This window comes from Elephas maximus, chromosome 3 (assembly GCF_024166365.1).
Source record: "Elephas maximus indicus isolate mEleMax1 chromosome 3, mEleMax1 primary haplotype, whole genome shotgun sequence".
NCBI classification, from domain to species: domain Eukaryota; kingdom Metazoa; phylum Chordata; class Mammalia; order Proboscidea; family Elephantidae; genus Elephas; species Elephas maximus.
This window is the reverse complement of record NC_064821.1, coordinates 40,786,252-40,813,221: the sequence shown is the minus strand read 5'-3', so window position 1 is coordinate 40,813,221 and position 26,970 is coordinate 40,786,252. Positions and strand designations below refer to the sequence as shown.

Below are 26,970 nucleotides of genomic sequence, written 5' to 3'. Positions count from 1 at the left end.
CCAGGTGATACACACCACAAGACTTGGAGCAGTGGCTGGGAGCAGAAGGCCAGGTAGCTTCGGAGAAAAGGGAACCAGCAGATGGTCTGGAAGCTAGGCCACATGGCAAATGGTGCCGAGAGGCGTGGTAGAGTCATTCAAGTGGAGGTGGAGCAGCCAGAGAGTCAAAGAAACCCAAGCAAGTGAACAAAAAGTAAGGCAATGACTAACTCCGGGAAAACAAAGGATTCAAAGAGGAAGCAGAAGAGTACACGACACTGGCTCAGTGTGTACACAGTCACGGAACCATAATGATCATCACAACAGTGGACTTAAAAACAGATAAAAATACATCAACACAACTGGGGGGCAGCAGCAGCAGCAGGGTAGATGTGACTTGGGCATGTGGAGGTCAGCAGAAGAATACACAGCTAAGAATGGGAAGTAGCTGCCCATGGCAAAGAGGGGAGGGCAGACAGAACGGAAGCTCCCGGTTTTTGTTGTTAGCCTTTCAGCATTTTTTGACTTTAGACCATGTCCATGGATTGCTTGAATAAAAATGAAAGTTAAAAGGAACACTCTAGTCGGCTCCTTCCCACCAGAACCCAATACTAGGTGACCACCTCGTCATCAGGCTCACAGCCCAGATGAGCAGAAACGCCATTTCTAACAGTAGAAGACCCGCCCAGAGCACGTCAGAGCACGAGGGACATATCCAATTGCGTTATGGACCCAATCTATACATCAGACCTTCTAGACTTCTTAAAATCAACGTCAGGAGATGAACACACAACTCCTATGCTTATTAAGCAGCCTCAGGGAAGCAAGACTGCCCACTGGATCCACCCCATTGTCACAATGAACCTGCCAGCGGCAGCCAAAATACAGGATGTGAGGGAATGAAGAGCCACACTGTGACTCACAACTGCTGAAAGCCTGCAGCAAGACTCCAACGTGCTCATGACTTGCATCCGGGTTTGAACCACTGTCCTACAGTCCGCAAGGCAGCTCACGGGATCCCCATCGCCAGCATCCCCTCCAAGTGTCTGCGCCCTCAGCACCTCAGGAAAGGCCCCTCCTTCCACCTGAGGAGCAGGGTGGCACCGTCTCCTCCCGCCATCCATCCTCACGCTCCCGAGGCTGTGGCCATGTGACAAAGGCTGCTGAAGAAAAGACTTAAATTGCTGCCTAAGTCACCCACAGAGCAATTCTGAACGCCCATGATGGACTGACACTGCAGGTCATGGAATGACACTACACAGAGGTGCTAACCCTGCTGCATCTGAGTTTTTCCTCACGTGAGAAAAGTGTCTAGAAGAACAAAGCCTCCTTTGCAGGCAGCGAGTGTTCTGTGGAAACAGGTGTAGTCCAACACTGCAGTGACCATCAGTGTTAAACCCTTACCAACGCCTGTCCTGCCCGTCCCACCCTCCTCTTCCTCCTCCCTCCTTTCTCTTTCTCCTCCTCCTCCTTCCTCGCTACCTTCTCACAGCCTGTGGGTTTTCTTTTTTGGGGTGGGTGTTGGTATCACCCCCACCGTACCCCTAGCACAGCACCTAACACCCTCACCGGGGCGGGGGAGGGTAGGCACCTACTCAACAGCCCAGAGGTCCCCCAGCGGGTTGGGAGGTAGCATCTGCACTGGGTGGTTTCATACCTGCCTGGCTCCTAATCCAGCCCACCACTAACCCTGTGGGACCTCAGGCATGCTGCCCACCAAACAGGTAGGCACACAGTGCCCACAGGGAAGCGCTAGCCAGCTTCTCATCTTCTCGTCCTTCCCAAATGTCGCATCTTGCCCAGCTGCACCATTTCTAGCTGTTAGTCCTGAGGCACACGGCCACGCGTACATGCTGAAAATGTGTCCTCGGGAACAAAAGTGAGGTGCTGGTGAGGCGGGCAACCTCCTGCTGGGGTGCGCCTGAAGGGACAGGACAACAGGGTGTGTGTAGGAGGACAGTGTTTTATATACTCCCCTGTCTGAGAACAGTAATGTGTGTGCCCAGGTCTTCTCCCCGGTGACAGCTCACCCTGCCAGCCCATGCCTCGCTACACCTCCCTGGCGTGGTAGCCTCAGGCAGCAGTAAAGGGAGCCGTCAAACAAACATGACAGGAAGACAGCAGCTTCAGGAGCTGCCTTGAGGATGAAGCCGAACAATGACCTATGGGGCCCATGTTCCCAAACCACCCACTGCTGTTAGTATGGAGTCAGGGTCAGAGAAGTCTCAGCCCACAGGGGCTCTGGGTATGGAGCAGGTGAAGCACATGGGTTGCTGTCTCCCATGTGGCAGCTAGCACGAATTTAACCCACCATGCCATGAAACACCTATTGCCATCGAGCAAGTCCCTTGGAATGCCAAGTGCTCCCAACCTTCTAATGAGTTGAAACCATCAGAACACGCTTCTGGAAGAGCTAAATGCCAGCCACAGTGGGGATACCGGCCTGGCCCTCTGGAGACCTGAGAAACATGCTGGAAAGGCCTGCTAGCTGGCAGTGCGTGGCCATGTCATATGGCTGTTCATTTCTTCACACTCTGCCCTCTCTCAGGCACTCAACACAGCGTCACTGCTTCTCAAATGTGCTACTCTGCGTGTGACGTTTCGGTTCAATCCCACAGCTCAGCTACGGACGGCCCTCGCAGGTTTCAAAAACCACCTACACTTGGGACCCGCACGCATGCCCGATGGGACTGAGGGCCCCGGCTCCCCAGGATGTGGAGCGCAGAGGCACCAAGAGCTCAGGACACCTGCAGCCTTCCCTCTGCCAAGGGCACCTGCTCGAGCACCTGGCCATCCCTGCATGGCCCAGATGGCCGGCCGGCAGTCAGGCCAGGCCAAGCCCTGTCTCGGGACAATACCCACACCACCCAAACTCTCCCGCCTTCCTTGTAGCAGGTAAAAATGCACCGGCCCATCCTGGCCTTCATAGGACTTTCAGCAATGTAAGGCGTGATAGGGCTTGTTTTAAAACTAGATAGAAAAGAGAAGTTTCCCATCTTCCCCCAAACCAAACCAGAGAGACAGGCTTCTAAAGGACGCCACGGACGGCCTGGCGTTCTGCAGCCCCACTCACCGGGGCCACACGGGCCTGGAGGGAGGGGTAAGGAGGTGTGCAAAGCATGGAAGAACATTCCAGACAAAGGACAGTGTGCATTCCAGTGTGCTGGATGGAGTGGTAGTGTCACTGTGGCAGGAACTGGGCCAGGGAGAACGGTCCATGGACGCTGGGCCCACAGGGAAAGTTCTGGCAAACATTCACACATCTGAAGGCCTCCCACAGGTTACTACTCACTAATTACAGAGGGAGAGTGAGCAGTACCTCCCCAGGTGACCCAAGGGCATGTCCTCAGAGATGGGGCAGGTGGGCAGACCAAGGAGGACACGGTGCCTGGCTGATGTTTGCCCAGCACCCTCTGAACCAACATCAGACCCAGCTGGCATCTGCCCAGCACCCTCTGAACCAAACCTGACTCAGCTGGCATCAGCCTAGCACCCCCGACCGAACACCACACCCAGCTGACATCTACCCAGCAGCCCCTGACCTAACACCAGACCTGGGTGACATCTGTCTACTGCCCTCTGACTCAACACCAGTCCCAGCCAGCATCTGCCCAGTGCCTCCCAACACAACATCAGACATGGTAGGCAAACCCAAGTCCAGGCCTCTCCTACCAGGTGCCTGGCTCATTTTCTTCAACAGCGCCAGGCTGAGGAGGACAGAGGATGGGTGGGGGAACCATCCCTGACCCAGGTCAAATGAGGCCAAGAGGGAAGTCAGCTCAACAGCAAGCATGACCCTAGACAGGGCCTGGTCGTCAGCTGTCTGTGGGCTCTGCAGTGGTCAGCCTCCCAGGCGTAGTCCCTGCACTATGACCAAACACCAGGATACCCTTGTTTTAGGGAATCCACCCCAAAGGATATGGGGGGACCTGCTGACTGAAACTTTCTCTCGAATGACCAACAAGAAATAACAAAATTAATAAAAAAAACAACATGGAGAGAGAAAGCCAATATGGCAAAATGTTCACAAAGGTGAATCTCAGTGAATAAGGGGTTCATGCATTATTCTTGCAGCTTCACTGTTGGTTTGAAGAGTTTTCAAAATAGAAAGTTTCAAAACAGAAGGACCTCCACCTGTCGGTTTGTCATCTGTGGTGGCTTGCATGTTGCTGTGATGCTGGAAGCTATGCCACCAGTATTTCAAATACCAGCAAGGTCACTCACCCTTGGCTTTAGCAGAACTTCTAGACTAAGAGACTAGGAAGAAAGGCCTGGCAATCTGCGTTCAAAAATTAGCCACGTAAAACCTTATAGATCATAAAAACACTGTCCAACTCCCTTGCTTTGGACACATTATTGGGAGGGATCAATTGTTGGAGGAGGACATTGTGTTTGGTGAAGGAGAGGACCAGAGAAAGTGAGGGAGACCCTCCGTGAGATGGATTGGCACATTAGCTGCAATAACAGACTCGAACATGCCGGCAATCCTGAGGATGATGAAGGACCAGGCAATGTTTCATTCTGTTGTACGTGGGGTTGCAACCGACTTGATGGCAATTAACCACAATGAGACAAAAGGAAAGGCCTCAGGACCGCAAACAGGCCCGTTTCCTGCTCCTCCATCAGCTGCATGGGGGGTGGTGCTGTCCAGGGCCACAGCAGCCTTCTCACGACAGGAGGCCATGGAAATGGGACATCTGCAAGCCTCAAGGTGGCCAGCAGAATGTGGCATGAGGGGGCTGGCTGGTCAGTCCCCATGTCTGAGCTCCGGGTCATGAGGGATAATGACACCCTTAACAGTTCAGCCACGTTTGGTGGCTTTTCTCAAACATGCAGCCAAGCGCATCCAAACAAGCACCAGCTGGACAACACCCACTGCCTCACAGATGGGCACCCACTGTCTGAATGGCGCCAAGCCTTGAGTCTCAATTCTGGGTTATGTGGACCAACACGTGGCTGTGGATGGACAGCCTGGACACTGCCTTGGTCAACTCCAGGTGCACTCACCTGACGGTTCACCTCCACGCACTGTGCTGGGAAGGAAAGCAGGTGGCTAAGCTGGCTCTCTCTCCACACACGGCATTTACCCTTTCATTTTCTGAAAAACCTCACTTCTAACAAGAATCGTCCCTGTGGTCAGTTTCATTCCATTTAGATCATGGGCTGAGGGTGAAGAAGCACCAGGGTTTGTGAAGTTAGAAATTGTGACGCTGCACCCCACGAGCCTCACTGCTGAAATGCCCCAGCCCTCCGGTAAAACCCATGGAAGCACTCGGAGTAGTCTCCGCTACTGACTTGCTTTTTGGGGCCCACCTGTCAGCAAAGATCTGATCCCACCACAGCCCTTTCCCATACACCTCCCGTCCGCCAGGCATCTGTGTGGACGAGGACCCTGGGGCCCAGAGGCACCCTCAGCCGCACCCACGAAGCTTCCAGGAAGGTGACGGCTCCAGCATGTCGTGGTTGAGGTGGGGCCCTGTTGACCCAGTTCAGCAGGACCTGTGGGCCACAGCCAGCTGCCTGGATGCCCCTGCTGGTGTCTGTCAGCTAACCAGCCAGCCAGTGGGCTATGTGGAAGCCATGGCTCACCGCCTGCACAAAGGCCTAGCCTGCCCACTCAAAGGACAGCCTCAGCTTTTCGAAAGAGACGGGGGACAGAATGGCCAAAGTCATAAAGTTGCCCCGCAGTGTGGCATAGTGCTGGGTCCATGCTCACTAATGCAGGGAAGGTGCTCTTGCCCCCTCCCCCCAATTTCAGAAGAGCATCAGGACCCACAGAGGTGAGGTCACAGACCAGGGGGCAGCTGAACGAGGACACCAGCAGTCTAGTTTGAAGAGTCCCTGCCTCTAACCACTGAACATCACTGTCTCTCACATCTCCCAAACTCCTACTTGACCGACTCCTAACTGCACAGAGAAGACGGGGGCGGAGGCAGGTGAAAAAGCAAATCCGGTCACAGTGACCTCGACTCGTGCACAGGCAGAACCGCAGCAGGTGAAGCGCATGAGTTGCCTCTGTGAGATTTTCCAGTGACTTCTCTCTCAACCCCTGAGCACAAAGAGCCAGAGCCAGACTGCAGCCAGCCCGCACAAAGGCCTACCCATCATCCCCAACATTAGCCTTTTGAATCCCCCCTGCGGTGGCGTCACCCCCACAGGCAGGCAGTGGGATGGGGTATTTGCAAGACAAAGAGAGAGGACCCTCCATTCAAGAGCCACCCGGTGGGCCGCCCTGCCCCCAGACCCTGCATTAATATTCAACAGCTTAAGACAAAGCCAGACAAAAGCAGTCACCCCGCCTGGCGTCCGCCCCTGGGGTCCAGGCCTTCTCCTTGGAGGGGCGGCCAGGATGGGCTAGAACTATGAAGGGAAGCACCCACAGGGGGTAGACAACATCGGCTCAGTCAGTGCAGCCCCAGGGTCAGGCCCCTTGGCCCTGCAGAGGTGACCACCCAGGCCCCAGGGAGGGAAGCCACCCCTGGGTGATGCCAAAGAGGCAGCCCAGCCAGGCTCGTTAGGGCTCTGGGGAAGGGCCAGACACCCAACTCGAGGCCACTAAAAATGTGCCTTCTTAAGTCTCAAAAACCAAACTGAAAACCAAACCCACCACCCGTGGTCACTCGCACATGGCCCAGGTCAGGGCGTTCACCACAGACCCGCGCCAGAAAGGACAGGCATTCTCTCGGGCAACCTGTCACGGAAGACCACCCGAGAACTGTGGGAGCTGACAAGCGACGCAACTGACCCAAATCTCACCCGAGAGTGGGCACACGTGTGTCTTAACCACGACACCTGCAACAACTGAGTGAACTGTGTCTGAAACAATCCTCGCTGAGCCAGAAACATCATCAAGGGCTAGAAGGGAGGAGGCAGACGCAGCACTGGTGGCGGTGGCGGTGACAGTGACAGTGACGGTGACGTTGACGCGGCCTGGCCATGGGGCAGAAACAGGACCCCGACACCATGTGCTGAGCTTGCTCCCTGGGCCGCCCTGACCCTCGCACGTACCCTGCAATGCAGGCCACACCACTTCCTTCCTGGGGGACATCTTGGGGGAGCCATCAGCTTCTCTCTGCCCTGAGCCCGAGGTCCTGCCAACCAGGGCTCAGGCCAGACTGTGCTGTGGCCCCAAGCAGCCAGGGTCCTCTTGCCCAGTGTCGACGCCAAGAGAACGGCCACCCTGCTGTGGGTCCGACATGCCACCCATGCAGAGTAGAGATTACAGAGGAAGGAATTTAGACCTCTATGTGGTGAGAAGTGTCACTCTCAGTGACTATACCCTGTGTTTTTAAAGAACTTTCTCCACAAACTGGCAGGCCACAGACGGGTGTACTTGAGAAGAAAGAGGGTTCTGTGTGCCGGGCTGGAGCCCGAGGCCGAGGAGCCCGCCTACCCTCGGGCCTGACGCCCTCTGTGCCCTTCCTCCACCCCAGGCTGAGGCCTGGCCATCTACCCAGGCCCTGGATGTCCACTCACGTGCGCGCACACATGCACACACCCCAACCGTGGACCCTGTGGCCTACGCATGTCCCACCTCCTGCCCACTATGGGCTAGGCACCCGGTAGGTGCTCTGTAATAGAACTACACCCCATCCAGGTCCGCCTGCTGCCATATGCCCAGGCTGTTCCCTTCCACCTCAGGGCTCTCTCCTGAGGACAAGACTCAGTCCTTGGCCCTGGGGTCCCTCCTGCCCCAAGTGATGCTGGTGGCTGCAAGAACCGAGCAGCACTGAGGGGAGCAGGCAGGAGCGCCCCTGCCCAGTGGGAGGCTGAGAACACACAGATTGCACATGCCCATGCCCGGCACCAAGGCAGATGGCCGCCTTCCCTCAGAAGACAGTGCTCCAGCGCTCAGGCCCCCCAATGGCAGCCTCCATCCTAATAACGCAGGGCAATAAACCATGTGTGTGCGTGAGACAAAATACAGGACAATTGATTAAACTCAGGCATGAGGCAAGTGACCAAATAGAAAGCATGACAATGTGATGTCTTCAGGTTGTGAGGATGGAGGGACAGCTTCTTAGCTGTCTGTGGGAGTGGGAACCAGCCCACCATTCATAGAAGGAACGTGGTAACGTATAAAATCCATAGAAAAAAACCAAACCCACTTCCATCGAGTCAATTCTGAAACAGGGGTGGCATAGCGGTAAAGCGCTACGGCTACTAACCAAAAGGTTGGCGGTTCAAATCCACCAGGCGCTCCTTGGAAACTCTATGGGGCAGTTCTACTCTGTCCCATACGGTCACTATGAGTCGGAATGGACTCAACGGCAGTGGGTTTAATGATGAAAATCAAGAGAAGAGCCCCTAAAAATGGCCTGTCTTTTGGGAATCTCAGGGTCTCCTAAGGAAAGGGTTCACAGCATGCAGAAGTTTAAGCACCAACATGTTTAGCGCACGTGATTTAAAATGCAAAAATACATACATTGTGTGTGTGCATGCATGCACATCATCAATGTATGTATGCATATGTGCCTATATGTACACGTATATAAACGTATATACCTGTATATACGTACGCATACATACACGTATGTACGTCTTCCCTTGTGTATATGTATGTATACGTGTACGTGTGCACATATAGGCCCATGTATCTATGTATATACATGTCTTTCTGTGCATATACATGCACACATCTGTATTGGTACATATATGTATATGTCTTTCCACGTATGTATGCCTATGTGCACGTGTTGGTGTGTACGTATGTTCATACATTTGCGTATTTATGTGTGTGCCTGTACATGTGTGCACATACATGAATAAATGAAAGGGTTACCAGCAGCCAAAGGCCAGTGCGCATCCCCTTGGGACCGCCACATTTTATACAAGAAACTCAGCCCACACCAGATCACGTGCACACATGATGATGTGCTTACAGCAAGAGTCAGGGAGAAGGGGACACAGGCGCTGCTGTCCTCATGTGGGGACTGCAAACTGGCACGACTATTTCAAAAAAAGCCTGGCATGATCAATGCAACCTCTGATCCAGTCAGTTCACTCTGAAGCCCGTGCTCCAGGCCTGTGCACGCACCAAGAACGCCCATCCTCAGAAACCTGCATGCCCACCAGGACGAGACCAGGTGCACACGCAAGTGTGTCACGAGAAGGGAGTCCCACAGCACTGACAGTGAGCGTACCGGAGTGCTGGAGGACCCCCACGACGGAAGCCAGACACAACGGGCCAGCCCACTATAAGCTTCTGACTGTTCTGCTGCTCAGACACAGAGATGGGGGTAAGGGAGCTGAGATGGGGAAGGGGCCCCAGAGCACACTGCCTTCCGTGCTGGCAGTGGGAAACGGGTGGGGACCTGGTACCATTAGGTGTGCTGCACTGAAGCTGCGAGCAGGACACCTGGATGAAGTTACTCCCTGAGCATCGTTTGTGATAATAAGCGATGGCATATGCCCCAGACGTTAAATAAACTCAGAACCCCAACACCATGGAACAGTCAGAAATGCCACGCGGCTGCCCAAAAGCGCCCAGGCCCGGGGGCATGTATATCCTGAACGACGTCAGGTGCTACACCTACAGGCTTCGTATTTTCCTTTTATACCCTGCTGTACTATTAGAACTTTTTTTATCATGTGCCTTCAGTTTATTCCTTAAAAAAATAAAAATTAAAATGACATTTCTATAGAAAACCCAATTACAGAGAAAAATATTCTGATACCGTGTTCAGCAAGAACCAGATCATAAGACCATGTACCTCATCCCTCAATGTTGCCGGAGTTCAGCTATAGCGGGACCCCAGGGGACTGCTCACGCTGTGTACTTCTCTCTGCTTTTCTAGACTTCCTAGATGAGCTCACGCTAATTGCTTTTCTGATTACGTATGCATGGGGGAAATAGTCACAGAGTTTACAATGATCCATAAATTCACTCACAGCGGGTGCAGCGTGGTCCTTGTGGCTCTATGAGGTGGTCATGGGACCCGTTCCAGGAGACGAGGCTGGCCTTCCCCTTGGCAAGGTGAAGCACCAGCAGCTCTACTCTTCACACCACCACGCAGCCTGTCTCAGCAAGAGAAGGTGGCACTGCTGCAACGCTGAGCTGGCATGCAGACCTACCTGAGACCATACAACACACGTACACCGAGACAAACACACGCACACTGAAACAAACACACGCACACCAAGACAAACATGCACAGAGAATGTATCAACCACAAGCGAGACTGCGCCAGCACAAAGACTGGCCCCAAGGCCACACAACACCAAACACCACACACACTCAAACACACAGAGAAGACACCACAACCAGCTGCAACACTGGGCAAGCACACAAAATGACCTTGAGGCTACAGGATAACACACACACACCCAAACACACACACAGAGGACCAGTCAACCACAGGCAACATTGCACCAGGATGCATACCGACCCCAAAGTCACACAATACCACATGTACACCCAGACAAATGCACATAGAAAGCACACATGACGGTGGTCCCCATCCAGCTGACCCTGGATCCTGACTGGAACAAAGCAACCACAGTGCACAACTTCTGAGACGACCTGGAATCTGAATGCTGCCTGGGTGCTCATCGACATCAAGGAATTCTTGTTGATTTTGTTGGGTACTTTAACGGCACTGTGGTTATGACTTTTCTAAAGTCCTAATCCGTTAGACAGAAACACTGAAACACTTAAAGATAAGATAAGATGATGCCTGGGATTTACTTTCAAACATTACAGCCCCTCACAAAAGAGGGGGGCGATTAGAGGAAACTAAATTACTGAAATGTGGGTAATTGTGGAAGCTGGGTGATGGGCTCACAGGGGTGCATTAAACCAGTCTATCTGGGGGGTAAGCCTGGCAATTTCCATATAAAAGAGTACTTTAAGAAGTCCACAGGCATGCTTAAATCCATGAGCTCATAATGATACTAACAAGAATACCCATCTTTCTGCTCCCCACGGTGGATGCAAGGGGAAGCCTGCTCCATCTATGCGCCTGCACCTGTGTGACGACACGGAGCCAAGTGGAAGGGTCAGAGAGCGGAATTCCAGAATTCCCAAGTGAAGAGGGACTGAGACATCAATACCATCACTTTGCCAACTCTAATGACCTGGGGAGTCTGGGCATGGCCCACCCGCAGCTACCAACATCAGAAAGAGACAGATGGAGATAGAAAGATAGGGATAGACAGAGACGCGTGGAGAGAAACGGAGACACAGAGAGAGACAAAGAGAGAGACAGGGGCATAGAGAAAAAAGGAGAGACAGACAGACAGGCGGTGGGGTGCCTCTTGGGGAGAGCATCCCTAGGAGCCATTTGGCCAAAACAAAAAAATCTAGCATCACTCTGATGGGGCCTCTGGATCCCACGAGCAATTTACAGGGGACAGAGAAGCACTCTGACACGACACCATGGGGCCGGGGGCACAGGGCCAGACTGCAGGGACCATCACAGGACTTGCCACCTGAGCGCTCCAGCGGATGAGCTGCCAGCAGAAAGGCAGGGAGGCAAAACCTCCCCGTAAAAGACGCAGCCTGTGACCACTTAGCTCCTGAAACAAACTGTTAAAAAAAATGGTTTTAACTTTTTAAAAAGTGAAGACATTTGAGACAGTTGGAGATGGGAACGCTGATGGGATATTTAGTGGTATTAACTACTGTTCATTTTTGAGACGATCTAATAGGACTTTATGGCTTTTCAGAAGGCTCTTTATCTTCCAGAAACACACACTGAAATACCACCACTGAAATGACAGGCTTCCAAGGGCCACAGGGGGACCAGGCCAGGGTGGAAGGGACAAGGCCGGGATGGTGGGGACGAGGCCCAGACGGAGGATGCAGGTAGAATTGAAGCCAGGTTGGTGGGCACAGCTGGAGCAGGGATGAGACTGGTGCAGCTGCCCACTCCTGCAACATCTACCTCTGCCGTAAGAACAGGCCTTTTCCACAAAGCACACTGGGGAAAATGCTAGAAGGAAATGCCAACACAGGTGGTCGCGAGGAAGCGGGCCCGGGTGCCACAAGATTTCCATAAAAACCAGTAGTGCTGCCTGCTTAACTGAAAAGAAAACGGGTCCATCTGTCTTCCCCATCACAGCCTTCCCTGTCCTGGTTTTCAGCTCCCATATGCTCCCGCAACCAAGCCGGGCGGCTGTGGAGATTTTACAAACCCCCCCGCCCGGGACCCCGTGTCTAACCACCAGCCAAGATGGCTCTCCTGTCACCTGCACCAGCCTCAGCCCAGCGCCTGGGACCTCTTAGGGTCTGGGAACAGTGGGGACATCTGCCCTGACCCCTTGGGTGCTCCACAAGTTCTGGGTAAAAGCAAGAGGTTCGGAAGCCTGAGGAGGGGACCACGAGCCCTGGAGGAGCAGGAAGGAGCCCCCAATGGCAGGTAGAAGAGTGTGGAAGGCATTTTCAGTAAAATAGTTGTGTTATCTTCCTGACTTTTTACCTGACACACACACAAAAAAAGGACACTGTGCACCCCCAACTACTACCGCAAAGCAGTCTTCAGTGACCAGAGCAGCACAGGACCCGGCTGCGGGGTGGTGAAGAGGCATGGCCTGCACAGTCAGGGTCTCCTCCTAACGCTGCATCGCCCGTCGTCACTCAACTTAAAGTCATCTGCTGTCGTTACGCTGCCTTCCCACCTAGCCCTGAGTTGTCCCGTACACCATGCCGTTACCTGGGCTGAATAACGCCTGCCCTTCACAGCTTACTCATTCTCCTCCACTGCGGCCCTCCCAGGCCTGCTCCCCAAGCATCTCCACCAGGTGCCATCCCCACTGGATGTGCCTCCAAGGTGGAGTCTTCCTGTGGGAAATAGGCCTCTACCTGCCACCATTCATCTCTGGAAGCCTGGTACCCACAACATATTCTGACCAAGCTGGTTATCACCAGCCCTTTCTCGCAGTTCTCAGGGCCACCCACGGGCTCAATTTGGACTGCCCCCTCCCACCATGGAAGCAGCTACAGACCCCACTGACCTGTGCCTCAAACCCACCATCCCCCGTGCAGACCTGGGGAAGCTCTGCAGCCTGCCACTGACCGGGCCTCAAACCCACTATGACCGAGGCCTCATGCCCATCATCACCAACGCAGGCCCAAGGACCCAGGAAAGCTCCGCAGCCACCCCTGACCCAGGCCCAGGTCCCAGACCACCGCCAACTAGCCACCACCCACACTGTAGCCTCTTCCAGGCCCCTCCTATCTCCCTCGCTCAAGCTCCTTACGCGCTCCTGTGTCTCTGAGCCCACCAAAATCCCAGAAGCCCAGGCTTGTGGAGCCTCGGGATAGCACAATATTCTTGTGCCATGTCACCTGCCAGGTCCTGAACCCAGCCTCAAAAAGGGGACCAGGACACAAGAATCTGTCACCAAGACTCCCCAGAGAACGTGGTCCAGCTCTTTACTGAGAAACAGTTTAAGTCACCAAAGAAATCTTTAAATGAGAAAATAAAAAACTTATCTCCCTAGAGACATCAACCTCAAGTGTAGTTATTAAACGGGGCAGGGGCACTAAAAACCACAGAGAAACCAACCCCCATACCCAAGGCACAGCAGCTGCAAGCAAATTAAAGCCAATTATCCCCCAACCAGGAGGGGATTCCAGCACAGGCCTGACTGTAAGAGCAACCCCCAGCCTCCCCAGGCCTGAGCTTCATGGGAAGCAGGTGGATGGGGCCATCTGAGCAAGCCACGCTTGGCAGTCAGAAACGGCATTGGTGGGCAATGACTAGAACCAAAGCCGGTCGCCAGCCCCAGCACCATGGGACGTGCCTGCTGGTTCCCAGGAAGCAGGTGGTAAGGCTTTTCATGGTCAGGAAGGGATCTGAGATTAGGATGTTGCCGCCCGCACACAGCGTTGCCTGTGACCCCAAAGTCAGCAGCAGGCCACAGGGGCACAGGCATCCAGTCCAGCTGCCAGCTAGCACCGCCGGCCCCTCACCATGGAGGTCTCCTCCCAACATCACATCACCCGGCCTCCGCTGGACCTAAAAGTGCCGGCTGTCTTATTACACCTTCCCTTCACGGTCCACTCAATCCTCCTAGGTCCCCCCCTTCCCTGTGCGTCCTGGGCCCTTGCTGGGCGCCAGTCTCCACCAGCAGGCACAATGTCCCAGGGTCGAACACTGTGATCGCTGGTCCTCGGAGGCCGAACCCAGTCAGGACTTCCTGACCTCCATCCCACTTCAGCCGCCAGAACCCAACTGGGAAGGTTCTCCGTGAGCACAGCAGCACGGGTCCCTGCCCAGCGCACGCTCTGGGGATGCCGTGCGGCTTGCGCTCTGGGGACACCGTGTATGGCGTGGCAGTGAGAGGCAGTCGCGAGGTCTCCCACGTTGTCACAGTGTAAAGAGCCTCCTCAGTGGAGACAAGGCACATGAGGGTCAGGCGAGCGGGCGACACTCACTGCAGACAAGGATGTTAAAAAAAAAAAAAAATCACAGTTTTGATAGTTCTGCAAAAAAAAACTTAGCAAATTTACAACAAAACTGTCAAGTAATTAAGGCAAGGCACTTCACACATGAACTTAAACTGCTAATTAAAATCCCCTCGCTTAATTGACTACATTTGCATATCATTCAACTTGGGAGTATAATTTTTTTTAATGGTTTGGGCAACACAGTTCTGAAGCCGGGAAGTGGGGAAGGCAGCAGGTGTGCTGGAGGAACAGACTGGGTGAGAAAGCTCAAGGAAGGCCAGTTGGGGCAGCTCCCCCCCCCCACAGGACCCTGGGCACGTTCCCCTGCAGCTCAAGACTCCATCCACTCAAGGGGACGGTGGAGGGGGGTGTCTCAGGGAGGGGGCAGGTCTGCAGTGCGAGGTTGAGACTTGAGGAGGAGGTCCCAGGTAGGCCCCCACCCAGGGCCCCCTCCCCAGAGGGGCCAGCTTTCCCCACAGCCCCCGCCCCACTGCAGCCAGGTACTGCACCCCCAGCACAGCACAGCCACTGGGCATCTGAGCTCCCGTAGCGGGGGCGGGGGGGTGAGGTGCCAGGGGTCAACCATGGCTGCACAAGCAAGGCGATCCTGCTGTACAACCACCTCGTCAACACCCCCCTCCAGCTCCTCTGCCTCAACCTCCCTGACAGGCTCTGTATCCGCCCTTATACAACCACTTGTTTGGCTCCTGCTGGTCCATGCGGGCACATGACCACAGCGTGGACCCTGCCACCCAGGGAATCTACAGCTTCCCCCTCACCTGCCAGGTGAGAAGGACACCCGCCTCCTCCACGATTACTGAGTGCCGGTCCCGCCCAAGAGAGAGGCCGATGGGGACATACCAGAGCAGTGCGGCAAACCAACCCTTCTCACCAATGACCTCGACTCAGTCTCAGAGCAAACCACCCAGCATGCAAGCCACTCCCTCACACCCTGGCTCCACCTCGGCCTGGGGAGGCACAGAGGGTCTGCGGGCACCGCCACAGCCACGTGGGTGGGCACAGCAAGGGAGGAGGTGGAAAAGGCACCAGCACCATTAACACAGGGGTCTGCAAGGGTGCAATGCTGGTATGTTTCACGGCATTGGGGCCCTGCACCGGCACACACAGGGCACAGAACACAGGCCTGCAAAAGCCGGCCACCCAGGGAACCGCAACAACTGATGTGCTGGGGGCCCGGGCTGGGCAGCTAGAGCTGCAGGCTGGCCGGGTAGCCCACCACAAGTCTGTCCACAGCCACGCTGCTGGACCTGGGCCCACAGGACACAGGGACCACTGGCGATGGTTGAGAAGGAGCCATTTTCCAAAGACACAGAAATATCATCCCCTTGAATCAGCCTCCCGGAGCCCTGGGTAAAGTGGGGGGCCCAAGGGAGCCCCATCCTGACCTAAACAGTACCTCAACCCCGCCTCTGAAAAGCTCTTTCAATTCTCCCTTTCCCACCCACTAAGAGCAGCTACCGTACAATGTCGTACGTACACACGATGGAATACTACTCAGCCACAAAGAGAAACCAAGTCTTGATGCACGCCACAACATGGGTGGGCCTTGAGAACATCGTGCTGAGCAAAACACTTCAGTTGCAAAAGGACAAATACCGTATGCTCTCACTCACGTGAAATAAGAAAACAGATAGCAATTATCAGTAGTTACCTGGGTAGGAGGAGGAGCACTGGTGGCACAGTGGTTAAGCGCTTGGCTGCTAACCGAAAGGTCAGCAGTTCAAACCCACCAGCCACTCCATGGGAGAATAATGTGGCAGTCTGCTTCCGTAAAGATTTACAGCCTTGGAAAGGCTATGAGGCAGTTCTATCTTATCCTACAGGGTTGCTATGAGCAATAGATTTTTTTTAGGCGTGGGAGGGACGGGGAAAGGGGAAGTTTTTCTCAGGAGGTATTGCGTTTATGTTCGTGGCAATGGAATGATTTAGAAAAGAGCAGTGATAACGATTACACAACCTGAAGAATGTAATTAATGTGACCAAATTGTACATGTAGAAACTGCTGAAACAGCGTATGTTTTGTTGTGTATGTTTTCACAATAATTTTTTGCAAGCTAAATTTAAAAAAAAAAAGATACAGCTATAGATAAGCCTGGACAAAGGAGGGCATTGCATGTCCAATGGGTCACTCAAGAGTGTATGCTCAGGGCCCAGGAACTGAGGGTCCTGAGTGGGGCCAAGCCCCCGTGAGGCCAAGGCAGGCCGGGCTGCTCATAGGACTCAGGGCTGTCCGAGAGAGGCTCCCGGGGGGACTCGGCCAGGGCAGCAGCACCCAGCAGGCCACACCAGGTTTTCTAAATGATGGTCTGTGCCTGGAAGTTATGGGTCAACAGAATTCTTTAAATCTTTGTGAGTCAAAGACATAGATCAGAGAAGACAAAAAGGCCAAATACCAAGACAGGCCCAGGCTGTTCCCAGGCTCGACAAGTGGCTTTCCAGTCTGAAGCTTGTCTGTAACCCTCCTTATTCCCACCCAGCACAGGCGGGAGGATGGCTCACAGGAACCAGAACCTCAGGCTGAGGCCAGAGCAGCACGAGTGACACGCTCCTGTGGGGATCGGGTGCCAGGGTGCCCCCACGTCCCCTCAGGGGGTGTGATTTCAGGGGCACCCTCAGATTTTACTATCATCCCCCCAGCCACATTTAAATCCCACCCAAAAGTCCTGGTCATTTGTGTTAGCTGTAGTCCTGGAGCTGGGGCACCCCTGGTCACCCCACCCCCTCAGTTCTTGGGGTCTAGAACCAGTGCCCCACCCACCCCACTAGTTAAGGGCTGCCTCACAAGGAAGTACCACATGCTACACACCCCAACAACTGCACAGGCTACCATACTCCTCTGGCAAATTTGTTCTAGAAACATCTCCTTCACTCACAGAAATGCAGCACCAAGCGCTATCATGTACCCATACCTGGAACATGCTAGATGCTTCCTGAGCACAACCTTATTCAACCTGAACAGCCACCAAGGTGGCCGGCGCTGCACCTAGCCAACAGAGGCACCCCACCAGATCAGATGGCACATCCTACCCAGGTGGGCAGGGTGGCCGACCCTGGACAGGACCCAAGGCACCACACCAGCCTCCACTGCCATGGACACTGACAGAGACCCCGCCTGCCCCCAGTCACACCTCCCGGAAATGACCTCTTTCGTCTCCTCTTCCCGTTTCTCTGATACACCCAAAAACATCCTGAGTCAACCAATAAGATACGTGTAGTCAGGAGCCACGACATAAAAAACAGTGCTGTCTTCAAGCCATTTTCCAATCCCATGATCTCATCTGAACTAAGCAATTCATCTGAAGAGATCCTCGTTCCCGCTCCCTGGCAGCCAGTCGGAGTCAGGAGGGGAAGAGCCCTCAAGCGAAAAGCCAGGGTTTTCTTCTCCTTCTTTTTCGGCTTTCACATACCTCAGGAAAAAAATGCAGTCTCTGTATTTTGACTCAAAACAAAGAAACTTTTAAAAAACATTTCAGTTGAAACTTGCATAATTCTTCCAGTGGAGAAACCCTCCCCAAACTTTCGCAATCCTTAGAAAGAGACACATTATTACTGCTTGTGTAACAGCCTCCAGGCCACAGAGAGGCCGCGGCATGGCCGGGCAGTGGACACCTCCTGCCAGGGAACAGGGCGCAGGGCCCCAGAAGCACCTCCACCTCGTCCTCCTCATCTTGCCTGCCTGCTGCCCAGACACTGGACGGGAAACTCCCGCGGGAGCAGGGCTGCGGGGCAGTGCGGCACGAACCTGGCGGGGCTGCCCCCACGCCAGCTCCAGGCAGGGCTCGTCTGGCCCACACTTCCTCACGCCGATATCCTGTCTGCCCTTGCTCAACGCTGCAGACAGACATGACACAGACTGGCGGGGGAGGTGGGGAAACCAAGACGCCACGAGTCAATGACCTGATTCTTCAGCGCTCTAGACTGACCAGGGGCTCCCAGGGGTGGCAGGGGACAGAGGTGCAGGTCACTCAATGGCCCTGCTGCCCCTCGGCAAGGTGCCTATACCAGGAGGAAATGCAAGGAGGGCAAGAGACCTGCTCCAGCTCCCCAGGAGGGGTCTTAGAAGCTTGGAGAACAACCAGCAGATAGAGGGACGTGAAGATGGGCTGTGCCAGAGAGAAATTCAGACATAGCTATGTTACCACAGGGACAAACCAAAGGAGCCTATAGGAGTGAGCTGGCCAGGCTGAGGGGGGTACCAAGGCAGGAACTGTGGGATGGGCACCAAGTGGCACTATGGGGCACACTCTGTCATCATTCTTGTACCAACTGGCTATCTCGAGGCACATGCAAGCTGCCACTTTCCCAGTCAAAGGAGATCCTGCTGCCCTACATTTTGTTGTCCCTTACCTCATGACCTTCAGTCAGACCCAGAGACCCCATCCTTCTGCACTGGGGGCAGAGGGCTCACCCAGGAGCCAGACCTCAGATCAACACCCAACAGGGCACTCAAACCACCTCTCTCCACGTCTCTAGAACTGGGGGAATCACTGTTCAACCCCACGGAAACCTACAGCGAGACACACGTGGAGCAAACACACCGCTCTATGAAAATGGCTCAGGACTGGACAGTATATTGCTCTGTTGTACAAAGGGTCACCATCAACTCTGACAGCTAAAAACAAAAGGAGGCCAAGTGGACGACGTTACAGACGTGCCTCTAGTTCCCCCACACCTGATGTCCCCCACACCTGATAGAATACTTTCTAGTGGAGACGAAGGCAAGGCAATACCAAGTAATAATAGACTGGTTCAAACTGAGAAAGATAGGAGTAAATTTTAAGGTAACCACAAAAAAAGTTAACAAACCTACTAATCAAAATAAAGAAGAAAAACATTAGAAGTATTAACAAATACAAAATCTTCAAGGATGTTCTCGGAGCAATGCGTCAAAGTCAACCCCAGCAATTCCCATCAAGCTTTTCGGTGGCAACCTCAGTTTAAAAGAGCAAGACGCAGCATAGTCAGAGAAGGGCTCGTGAACCTAGGCCTCTCCGCTTGGCCCCTATGCCTCTACACCTCAAAGCCTTCGCCATTTCCCAGGGTGGACCTTGAGACTCAGTTCTCATCACAGGTGTCTGACTCCGAGAAAACGCTGCCCTCCGACCAAGGAAGATGTCACCCGATGACACGGTACATCACCTCAACATTCGCTATTCTGACAGACCCAGCTGTAGCCACTCTCACTGACCGAGGGACAAGGAATCCCCAAACACCTTCCAACCCACACAAGCAACAGCAATTTTACATAAAGGGCTCCCCTCAATCATTATTCCCAAGAACCCGGGTATCTGAAGGGCTTATTTACGGTAAACTAAAACCACGAGAATTCCTCTCTGGGAATTTAGACTGTCAAGAAAACATTCCTAAGAACAAGCAGCAGCAACAAGCAGACTCCATTTTGGGCCCTCGTGAGGGCCCATGCCACCTTGTCACTGGCTGAAGGGGAAGCAGCTGGCTGCCCAGCAAGAAGCCCTGCGGGACAGGGAGCCGAGTCCCAGGCGGCGGGCCAAGCTGGCAGCAGGAACTCCGCTGTTGGGGTAAAGCTGTCTCCCTTCTGACTGACTGACAGCAATCTACGCTGCTCAAAATTTAGTTCAATTTAGCTCGGTGACAGACCCGAGAGAAAGGAAGAGAGCCAAGGGGGCAGGAGAAATGGGACGGGGTGCGTAGGGCACAGTCGCTTCCAGCTTTCTGCCTCATGCTTCTAGCAGCAAAATGACATGTCCACCCTCCACCTGTGACATCCAACACACAAACACCCAAGATGAACAGAATATCACCGATTTTTCCACTTGCTGCGTTCTACATGGGAGGAAACTGAGGCAAAAAGAGGTTGAGCAACTCGCTCAAGGCTGCGAGGATGGTCAGGATGAGAGACCAGACTGGGTGGTTCCGAAGCCAGCCTGCTCATGATAGGAAACCCACCAGAGGGCCAGCAGTCAGGGGGCGGTGCAGTCTCCCCTGAGGCCCTGGGCCTCACCAGGGCCCCAAGCAGCTGCACACCCGTCCCCACCATAAAGTGACACAAGAGCAGCCCAGCACCAAGGGTGGTGGGTGCTTCCTTCTCTCCCCCAGACTGCTCTTGACATTGGTGGCATCCCATGGAAAAAACAAACTTGGTCACCTCGTCACAGCACTGCTGACAGGCTGGGGACCTGGACATCTTCCACCACCACGGTTTCCGGAGCACTGCCTGGCGCCCCGCCCTGTGCCAAGCTCCCCGCTGGGGCAACCACAGGAACCACGACTCTGCCACCGCCTGGGCTGACGGCAAAGCCGGATGCACAGACACTGTCGCCTGCTCAGGGAGACTAGGAAAATCACCCACCTTCCTCCCCGCTGGCTCAAGGCTGGGAAGGGTTGGCCAGCTCTGTGCCTGTGCAGAGAGGAGCTGGGGAAGACTCAGGCCGGGCCCACACCAAAAGCAACAGCACCCGGAAGCACTACCAGCCCACTCGGATTCTCCTAGAATCCGGAGGCGCTGCCAGGAGTGGTACCCCAGCAAGGAATAGCTACAATGCGTTCTTTGTTCCTTCTGGTTGTCCTCCTCCTCGGGAAATCAAAAATATTAAAATAAGGGACAGAGGAAGTGAGAAAATCCAAACACACTCCATAAATAGGCTGCAAAGAGGCAAGTGGGAGGAGCAGCTGGAGCCAGAGGTAGAGCAGACCCAGGCAGGGGTCCCCCACTGCACCCCAGGGCAGACTCAGGCAGGAGTCCTCCAGCACCTTCCAGAGTAAGTGGGCTCTGGGCAGCTGGGTCCTCACTCCACCCTGCAGACCAGGCCCACTTCCTAGGTGGTCCCAGGAGTGTCAACAGACAAGAGCATGGCCACTCTGGGCAGGGGACCACACACTCCACAGCTCTAAATACAAAGTCACGGGAAAAGGGAGCGGGCAGGGGCGAGGTCATGAAGACGTGCAGCGCCCACGAGCTCCAGGGTGGCAGGGCCAAGGGATAAAGGGGACAGACAAGGAGGAAGCCAGAGCTGAAGGCCCCACCGAGCCCAAGCCAAGCGTCCTGAGTGTGGGCACTGGGGCTTGACAAAGTCACAGTCTGGAAAGAGGCACACCAGACCCCTGGCTGAGGTCAATTCTGCCACCCATGACTAGAGGCCCCAACCCCTTCAACAACATCTGCATTACCACTTGGGGATTTTTGTTTTTCTTCAGGAAACGCGATTCCAGAGGTACACTGGGAAGAGAGCGGAAAAGGAGAAAGGACAGCTCTGAAGTACTCTGCTGAAAGGGCCGGAGCGTGACAGCATGTCCCAGCCCTTGTCCCTGTGACTGTGAGTAGGGTTGGGCGTGTGGATGGAGAGCCAGGCCCTCCCTGAGCCTGAGGACACGGGTGTCCACGATCTAGGGCACACTGCAGTGGTGCCAGGCTACAGGGCACCTGGGTCCAGGACTGCAGCTATGACAGAGGCCCTGCTCACAAACGCCGCCCGGCAATGCCCAGGAAACAGAAAGACCACAAACACACACAGCCTGGAGTCTCACAAAAATGCAAACACAGACACACCCTACCAGGCAGGATCCTCCTCGCCAGCTCTAAAGATAAGTGGCCTAAAAATTACCCGGCTGCATGCACTCACACCGCGCCGACCAGAACACACAATCAGTGGCACACCTGGCTGCCTCAGAGGCCACGCTGGCCACAGCACAAAGGCCTCCAGGTCACCAGGGTGTCCATTACACCGACCCAAATGAAGGGAGCCGATGGCCCACTCAGCTCGTTCTGCACTCCTCACGGCAACCCTTCCCTAAGTTGCCATCTGACCCTTCCTCCCAAACTGCCCTGACCCCAGAGGGCTCCAGACCCCTGCCACATCCATGCTGGCCAAACCAACAGCAGAAATTCCAGTAAGGGCACACACAGGCACACACTCACACTCACACATACGTATGCAATGCACTTGTGTGAGGGCACACACACACACACACGCACGAGAACTGCAGCCCCTCTGAGCAGAGGCGACAGCCTCACCCCCACGGCCCCTCCTTCTTGCGGCTCTGACACTCCACTGGAGGGGCGCCCAGAGAAAACCGGTCTGGGGCATCTATTCACAGATTCAGAAAAAAAAGTTTGATGCAATAGCTGAATTAATTAGGCCTCCCAAGAATAGCTGGCTGGAACGGCATTCTGTGTGTGCAATTTAACAAGCCTGGATATTGAAGAGGAAAGTTGCACGCGCTGGGAAAGGGGTGACTGAGAAGTCGCACAGACCCCAACGGTCGAGTCCGGTGCCCTGGAGTGGCAGCCAGATCTCACGGACCCAGGCTGGCACACAGCAGGCTGGGCTGGTGGCGCCGCGCCTTTAGCATTTCAGAAAGAAGGGCGAGAACTGAGTGGGGCGAATCCAAAACAAATCAAGCCCTGGTTTATGCGATGCTGGACACACAGCTGGGTGTCCCAGGCCGCCACTGGTGCCGGCGACTAGGCCCCAAGCCAGGGTCTAGGGGTGCACACTGGCAGCCCGTGGAGACCAGGGCACAAGTCTGGAGTCACTGAGTCTCGGCCGCCTGCCACCCTGCCGGACACCTGGCTTTATTTTTATGTCTGTTTCCCAAGATTCCAAACTAAGGGACGCTGGGCACCAACTATTCTCCCAACTTCGACACTGATTGCTAAGGCCAGGGGGAGAGCGCCCCTGCGGGTGGTCTGGGAAAGCCTTCGTCCTCACCTCCGCCAGCACCCCATCTCCCCAGCTGCCCCAACCTAACTCCCGGCCCGCCAGCCTTCCTCCTGGAGTTGTAGGGCCTCCCTGTCCCATAGCAGCCTCTCGTTTCAGCCACTCTTCCTATCCGGGCGGTCCCTGGCTGGGCTCTCCTGCCTGCCCAGTCCTGCTACCGCATGGCCCCCACACCAGGCCAAGGCCTTGCTCCCAGGCCCACTCTGGGCCTGCCCACTCTGTCGACTGGAGTCTGATGCTCTCCCTCGTTTAATTAAAACCAAACCGACCCTGAGCCGCAGGGAGTAGTGGGCATGGCCGGAGCCTGGCCGCCCGGAGGTCCCCGCCCGCAGCCCAAAGACAAAGACCAAGCACTCACCCGGGGCACCCGCCGCTTGTACTTGTTGCCGTAGTCGAACTTCTCCTTGACGTCGTCCAGGCAGCGGCCCAGGCGCGCCTGCTCCTCCTTGCCCGTGTAGTCCTGGCTCAGCAGGATGTAGGCCCGCCAGTTGGCCGAGTCGAAGCCCCAGTGGCAAGTCCGGTTCTCAAGCGCCTTGTGCGAGTGCACCACGAACTTGTGCGGCGGGTACATGAGGCGGCAGTCGAGGCACTGGATGCAGGCGGCACTCGGGCTGCTGTAGAGCTCGGGCACCAGCAGCCCCTTGCACTTGCCGAAGCACTCGTGGTACACCCTAAAGCTGCGCTCGCTGAGCTCCAAACCCAGCGCCAGCGCGCCGGGGCCGGGCAGCTCCTTCTTGCAGGGTGGCGGAAAGGCGCCACCATAGAGCAGCGCGTTGCACAGGCGCTCGGCGTCCGTCTTGGTGATGAGCCCGCACGAGGGCGCCGAGAAGGGCAGGATGCCCATGACTTTGAGGATCTCCAGCTGGTCCGCCGTGCAGCGCGAGCAGTAGATGTGCAGCTCGTCGCACACCGAATTGATCTGCTGCAACGAGAAGTCCCGCAGCACCGAATTGAGGATCTGCGGCAGGCACAGGCGCTTCTCACCGCCCACCACGAAGCACGAGATGGTCTCGCCCTCCAGCACGGTCTCGCAACGCTCGGTGGAGCGGTCCGACGGCATAAAGAAGGGCCCGGGCAGCACCGGAGGCGGTGGCTGGATGGCTGGCAGGTGCAGCACGGGCGGCGGTTCGGCGGCCGCCTGCACCGCTGCCTGCACCGCGGCCGCGCCAGCCTCCTTTGCGCTCTCCTTCTTGTACACCTCCTGCGCCCAGCGCGCCGAGAAGGCGGCCGGACCGCCCAGCGAGCTCATGGAGCTCAAGTGGAACTGCTCCAACGTCTTCTGCAGCCCAGGGTGCGGCTGGAAGCCCCCACGGCTGCCTGCCGCCGCCTCCATGGTGCGCTCCGGCTCACCGGGCCGCTCCCGCTCCCGCGCGCCCGGGCCCCCGCGGCCGCCGCCGCCGCCCCGCGCCCCCCGGCGGCGCCCGCGGCCCCGGCCCCGGCCGCCCCCCGCCGCCGGCTCCCGGCCGATCACGGCTGCGGCGGCCTCGGCCTCGCCCGGGGGCGCGAAGGGGAACGCGGGCGGGGCGAAGGGGTCCCGCCGCTGCAGCCCGCCGCCGCCCGGGCCCGGAGCCACATCCACGCGCCCCGCGCCGCGCCCGCCGCCGCCGCCCGGGCCCCCCGCGCGCCCCCCGCGCGCCCCCCGGGCTCTAGGCGCGGGGCATGCCCCGGCGCGCGCCGCCAACGCCAACGCCAACGCTCGCGGGCCCGGGGCTCGCAGGGGGCGCGCGGGCAGGTGCCGCCGCCGCGAGGCGCGAATCGCCGCGGCGGCAGAGGCCGAGGGGCCCGGGAGGAGCGGGGGCGCGGGGCCCGCCGGCCCGTCCTCGCGCGGCGCGCCGCCGCCCCGCTCCTCCCCCCGCGCGGCGCCCGCCCGGTTCGTCCCGGCGGCGCTGGCCGGCCGCGTCGCGCCCGCCGCCGGCCTCCCCGGCCCGGCCCGGCCCGCCCCCACCCCGCCGCCGCCCACCCGAGGCCCGCGGCCCGCCCGCCCGCCCGCCGCGCGCTGCTTCCGGGCGGCGGAGGCGCCTCTCGGCCGGGCCCTCAGAGCGCGGCGGCGGCAGAGGTGGCGGCAGAGGCGGCGGAGGCGGCTGAGGCGGCGGCGCGGAGCTGCAAGCACACAGCGAACATCCTCCCGGCTCCGCGTTCAGGCAGGGACTGCGCGCCCGGCGCTGAGCTAATGCCGCCGCGCAGGCCCCGCCCCGCGCAGGCCCGCCCCGCGCAGGCCCGGCCCCCGCCCCGCCCCGCCCCGCCGCTGTTTGTTGCTGTGCGTCGGCCGCGGCCCCGAATCGCCGCCAAGAATGTGACCAATTCCCCAGGCCGGCTCTTCCAGGAACACGCGCTACCCCCGCCCCGCCCGCCGCCCGGGACTCGGCCCCGCCCTGCTCCGCTCGCCGCCTCTCGGCTCTCCTCGGCCCCGCTCGGCCCCGTTCGGTCCCTCCCGGTCCCACTCGGCCCCTCTCGGCTGCCCTCGGCACCGCCCGGCCCCGCTCGGCCCCGCTCGGTTCCCCTCGGCCGCGTTTGGCCCGCCCGCCCGGAGGCCGCCTGGCGGAGGCGGCGGCCGCGCCTTGGGGGCACCCCTTCCGGCCGAAGCCGCTTCCTGCTCCTGTGGGAAGGCGTCCGTACTGCCGCCGCCGCCGCCTCCTGGGTCGCCACGCTCGGCGCCTGGCACAACCGCAGACTCGCTGAGGGGCGGGCGGGACGGATCCGCGCGGCCTCCACCGCAAGCCCGCAGGCTCCACACGTGAAGGGGATGCCAAGTACCTCACCCGGCTCCCTGCACGCGACGGAGACGCTGTACAACAGGACCTGGGGCCCCCTCACGTGACGAGGACGCCACGCAACACGACCCTGCGGTCCCCTCACACAACACAGATGCTACGTAACACCCTGTGTCCTTATACAGGACAGGGACTCCGTGCACCCCACCCAGGGTTCCGCACAAAACGGGGCACCACACAACATGACTCGGAGTCCTCTCACATGAAAGGGGTGCCACTTAACACGACCCAGGGGTCTCAACACACAACAACGACTCCACACAATATAACCCGTGGTCCCCACACATGACAGGGAATTCACTCAGTATGACCCGGGGTCTCCACACAATGCCAGATACACCACACAACACACCCTAGGGTCCCCACACACATGATGGGGACTATGCAGTAGAACCTGGAAGTCTCCACACACAGCACAGACACCACACAACATGAGCCGAGGTCCCCACACATGGTGGGGATACCACACCGCATGACCTGGTTCCCCTCGTGTGGTTGGGACACCACACTACAAGACCTGGGAGTCCCCTGACACAACACAGATACCACACAACACCTGCCAGGTATCCCAGCACAGGCCTCTCCCTGCTCCATGGGGCAGCGGCTTCATCCCCAAGATGGAAGTGCCCACCAGCCAGGCCTCCAGGGGCTTCTCAGGAACTTAGCCTCTGGGGCCAAGCTTTTGTTTATGCAGCCACCAGGCCAGAGTGAGATCCGCTGTCCGTCCCTCCCCACACTGGTCCTGTCATGGGGGAGAAGCCTAGGGGCCCCAAAGTCAGACAGGCTGCTGGAGTAGCCACTGAGAAGGCAGCGTGCAGCAGAGGCTTGGGTGGTGGGGACTTGAAGTCAGGGGATGATGGCTCTGGCCATGCTCAGTTGAAGAGCAGGACAGTCCAGCCCAGCTGGGCGGTGATGTGTCTTTCTCCAGAGGATGGGGGTGCCCATGCTAGCCTGGGCTATGGCACATGCATGAGGGACACCCACGGTGCTGGGCAGAGGTGATAGGGCAACATCCACTTCAGCCTGGGTGCCTTTCAGTTTGTGACCAACTGCTCTCACTTCTCACAGAGGCCAGAACTGGCCCGGAACCAGTGCTCCTGAAGATACCTCT

The 26,970-nt window shown here is 56.8% G+C and overlaps 1 protein-coding gene across 2 annotated transcripts in view; it reads right to left on the bottom strand.

Moving 5' to 3' along the window:
* Positions 1–24,486, bottom strand: part of SKI (SKI proto-oncogene) — an 87,705-nt gene extending 63,219 nt beyond the window's left edge. For both annotated transcript variants that reach the window (XM_049877653.1, XM_049877654.1), the window contains exon 1: positions 23,447–24,486. In XM_049877653.1, coding sequence (XP_049733610.1) covers positions 23,447–24,421 — 975 coding nt within the window. In that variant the 5' untranslated portion in view covers positions 24,422–24,486. The remainder of the gene's footprint in view (positions 1–23,446) is intronic.
* Between the last annotated feature and the right edge of the window lie 2,484 nt (positions 24,487–26,970).